Source organism: Nicotiana tomentosiformis, chromosome 6, assembly GCF_000390325.3.
Source record: "Nicotiana tomentosiformis chromosome 6, ASM39032v3, whole genome shotgun sequence".
NCBI classification, from domain to species: domain Eukaryota; kingdom Viridiplantae; phylum Streptophyta; class Magnoliopsida; order Solanales; family Solanaceae; genus Nicotiana; species Nicotiana tomentosiformis.
Window position 1 is genome coordinate 145,941,039 of NC_090817.1, and position 4,490 is coordinate 145,945,528.

At 35.0% G+C, this 4,490-nt stretch overlaps 1 protein-coding gene across 1 annotated transcript; it reads right to left on the reverse strand.

Moving 5' to 3' along the window:
* Positions 1-315: 315 nt before the first annotated feature.
* Positions 316-1,797, reverse strand: LOC104093953 (protein LIGHT-DEPENDENT SHORT HYPOCOTYLS 4-like). Its single transcript, XM_009599793.4, has 2 exons — positions 1,347-1,797; positions 316-988 (listed from the first exon to the last, which is right to left on the reverse strand). Exons 1-2 carry the CDS (start codon positions 1,644-1,646, stop codon positions 692-694), a joined length of 597 nt encoding a protein of 198 aa, XP_009598088.1. The 5' UTR covers positions 1,647-1,797; the 3' UTR covers positions 316-691.
* Positions 1,798-4,490: the final 2,693 nt, after the last annotated feature.

Here is a 4,490-nt window from a genome sequence, read left to right on the forward strand (position 1 = left end):
TATCTTGGCTTTAATTTTTTAAATATATTGTCTCGTTATTAATTATTACTTGTTATTAGTGCTTCTTACGTCTTTTATTTAGCCGAGAGTCTATCGAAAATAGTCTCTCTACCCTTCCAGGGTAGGGATAAAGCTGCGCACATTCTACCCTCCTTAGATCCTACTTATGGGATTATACTTTGTTGTTGTAAAAAAGTGTCAAAGCATAGGCTAAAGAGAGAAAGCCTATGCTTCTCCCTTTAAACCAAGTAATTAGAAAAATATCAAAGTGCTTCTAAAGCATAATACTATATGTTAGCCAGGTAAAGGAGAAAATCAATTCAAACTTTAATTTTTCTCTAAGTTAAATATATATCCAAACACAATTTCATCAATTTTCAAAAAACAATTAAACTGAACTTTCAAGCTAATGAATTGATCAAGGTACGAAGGAATTCTAATATGTGAGCACCAGTACTGTTGCGGGGAAGCATGTTGTAACCAATCTATCCTAAATGATATCCTAAATGATTTTCACAGCTTGTAACTTTACCGTTGATGAAAAGGTCCACTAGAGTAATTAACTCTTTTGCATCTACAAGAAAAGATGGAAACCGTACAACCCAAAATCTATGCTTTGGATCGATATAGGATGTGGCTAGCAGAAGTAAAAGAAGAGAAACACCATTTAAATGCTGGTAAAAGCATTACGTTAACCGTCACCTGAGTGTGTATCCGGCAACTGTTGCGGTGGCGGAGAGAGTTTCTGCTTTTTCTTCTTCTTCTTCTTATCATAACTAACTCCCCTTGCTTTGGATTGCAAATCACGAACCTCACGTAGGTAAAGCCTAACAGCTCGAGCACCAAACGGATTCGTCTCAGGTTTTCCTCCATTTTCTTCAAAAGCAGCTCTAAGACGACCAACGAGTGCGTCAAGGCTCCCCCAAGCTTGCTTAACCGGGCACGGACATGGTGCTGGAGGATTTGGGTGACCATAAAAAGGACACATCTGTCAAAACAACAATCAACCTTAGGGCTCGTTTTGCCATAAAAAATTTCACTTTTTTTTTTTTAATTTGAAATTTCTCTTGAAGTTAATTTATTTATAGGAAATATGAAAAATTCTAAAAAATTATTTTTCAAAATTGTATTCATGTCCAAACACAGACTCTAATTTTTATTTTGGAATCCGAGTAAAACTCACAATCGCTACAGACTTTGCCCGAAGGTAAACCCTCTGTGTAATAGCCTACAAAACACACATAGAAGGTAAACCGCACTAGTAGGAATTTCACAATTCTGATGTCTAAACGCCCACTTATTTTTCAATTGATTAAAAAAAGTATAATAAGAGAATATATTCCTACCGGAATATGAACCTTAGTCTTGCCGAATTGATCAAGGTAACGAAGGAATTCTAGGACGTGAGCACCACTGCAGCGGGAGAGCGTGAGTGGAGGCCTATGGTTTTTTAGGTATTGTCCGAAAGTGTTCCAATCTCTTCGCTTCTGATTCTCGTATCTACTTGAGGTAGACGCCGTTGAAGAAGAAGAAGCAGTAGTACTTCCAACATTAACATCGTTGTTGTTGTTGTCGTCGTCGTCGTTATTGTTCTGGGGGATGCTGATGTGGAAGTTGGAACTCTCTACTTCCGTGAAAGAAGCCATGGATTAGGTATTTTTCTTGTGAAAGTTTTTCTATGCCTAATTTTCTCACTGAGTAAGAAATTAAAAGTCAAGACTTGTGACGAATTACTACTGTCACAAATTCTAAAATTGTAATACACCGAAAAAAAGAGAGAAGTACCCTACTAGAAGTAGAAAAAGAGAAAAAGAATTGAAGATATATAGTTTGATGATGATGAAGAGATTGATGTGAGAGTGAGAAGACTAGCTAGTGTTCACATGGAGTGGAAACTTTTCTTTGTTAGAACAATACTAGAAAATCTTGGAATACTAGTAAGCTTTGTTTTTCTGAAAATGATCAACAAATGGTACTTTTTTTTGCTCTAAAAGGGGAAGCAACGACTAACCACTTCTCTATATCTTAAATTCTTATTGGCCAGAGAGGGAGAAAGAAGGAGAGCAGAGGAGGAAATACTGTTTTGAGCTTTTTATGGAAATGAAATGAAAGGCAGGTAAATAAAGAGAAAAATATGTTTGTTGGTTGATATATAAATAAAAAGGAAGTAGCTAGACATAAGGTTGTTTTCTTTAATTTCCATGACTGACTCAGCTGATTGATGACAGTTCGATGGCCAGTTTGCTTAGTGACCAAAACGCCCTTTGCTATATACGTGAGAAATAATTACTCTCTTGACTAAGTTTTATTCTCCTCATATTTTTGGTTGAAAATATGATACGTGGGGCGTGTCCCTTTGTATGGTGTTTTTATTTTGTTTCAAAAAAGCCAAAAAAAAAAAAAAAAAAAATTAACAGGTCGCCCCACATTTTTTATGCGACTTATAGTTTAATAAATTCCCTGGCTTTCCATATCTCAACAAAGAGCCATGCACTGTTATGACTTATGTAAAATTATCAAAATTATACGCCAAAGTTAAAATGTAAAATTAATATTATAAATATATTACATAAACATAATTAGGTATATATAAAAAGATATATTAAAAGAGTTAAATAATAAAAATAATAGGCAAAATACATAAGTTACCCCCCAAACTATAGACCAAATTTCTTTTATACACTTTCTGACCACGAAAATTATTTTACACACTCAATCTTTTCAAAGTGTGTCTAGTACACACCTGTTTAGCGTGGCATGCGAGTGTTTTACACTCAGAGGAGGCGAGTGAATAGTAATTTTTTTGTTTCTAAAGCCTTTTTATTTTTTTAATCATCTTCTGTACCTTGTTGCCGACGAAGGGACATAGTATCCTACTAAGTCCACTGATCGGTGGATCCCCCGGTTTCCATGGCTTTCTTGCTTTATCAAATAGTTTCCAACTTAGGATTCTTCATCTTCTTCTACACATAATATTTAATCAGTTGTTTCTTCCTAATTCTCAGCTACATCCGTATAATTGTTTTAGCTTTTAGCTTCATCCATGGCAGAACCACCATTTAAAGTGTTAGTTTGTAGAGGATAATTTTGATGTTCTTAGTTATGGGTTTTTCATTTTGCAGCCAATATTTACACCTAAATCCACCCTCTATCACAAAAAATGGTCAACATCAGTCACTATTGTCAAGAAAATTATTAATTGGGTGGTTTTCTGGTCAGAGAGGATGCCGGCGAATCGGGCAACCATAACATCTTTTCTGGTTTTGAGTTTTGAGTTTTGGGTCTTGTTTTTTTATATTTTTGTGTGTGTTAGATCTGAATTTAAAATCTAAAACTTGGGACTAAATCTAGTTAGGCTCCTAATTTTTGGTTTGAAGGTGGTGGTTCTAGTACAGTCGGCGGCAATGGAGATGCGAGGGGGGACAAAAAGAGATGGAAAAGAGAAGGGTTCGGGGTAATTTTAAGTATTTTATTTTTTAATAAAAATAATAACACGTGTCACGATTTTATTGGTGCGTGACTTCACAAATATTTTGACAAATGGTCAAGAAAAAAGTGGGGTGTCTTTGATATACTTTCGAAAGGTTGAGTGTGTAATATGATTTTCGTGATCAGAAAGTGTGTAACAGATATTTGGTCCATAGTTCAGGGGTAACTTATGTATTTTGCCAAAAATAATACTCCCTCCGTTTCAATTTATGTGAACCTATTTTCTTTTTAGTCCGTGCCAAAAAGAATGACCCATTTTCTTATTTAGAAACAATTTACCTTTATACAATGATTTATAGCCACACCAAAAATATATGCTTCATTTTACACCACAAGTTTAAAAGTCTTCTCTCTTTTCTTAAACTCCGTACCTAGTCAAATGGGTTTACATAAATTGAAACGGAGGGAGTAATAAAGTATGGGTGAATAGTAATGGGGGAGCATTAGAGCCACATTTTGAAGTAACACTATTTATCCCCCATTTTGGGGGCAAAAATGGGAGAGCATTGGAGCCATATTTTGGCAAAAAGGAGTTGCATTATGGAGAAATGGGGGAGGGTTGGAGATGCCCTAACACCCACCTCCGGTGTGTATTCACAACAAATTTAAAATCTAAGTTTCATGATTATGATGTTTAAATTCTTTTGCGTAGGATTAAACTTGGCGCATTTTTAAAATTATGAATTCAATTCTGTATAGGTCGAAATCTGCCCTTAAATATTTAGTGCAATAAAGCACAAAGGAATGGGTCAGTCGAGGTCGATCAGGAAGCAGCGAGGTTTGTGGTCGAGATGTCAACAACGGGCGAGATCAAATGCCATTAGCAGAGTTGTAACTGCTAGTTTTTAAAATGGGATATTAAAGAGAATATTTTAGAGGATATTCTCTGTACTTGTACTAATAGGGTGTGTTAGGGGTATGTCTCATATATATATATATATATATATATATATATATATATATATATATATATAGAAAAAGAGACAATAATGTAGGGCATG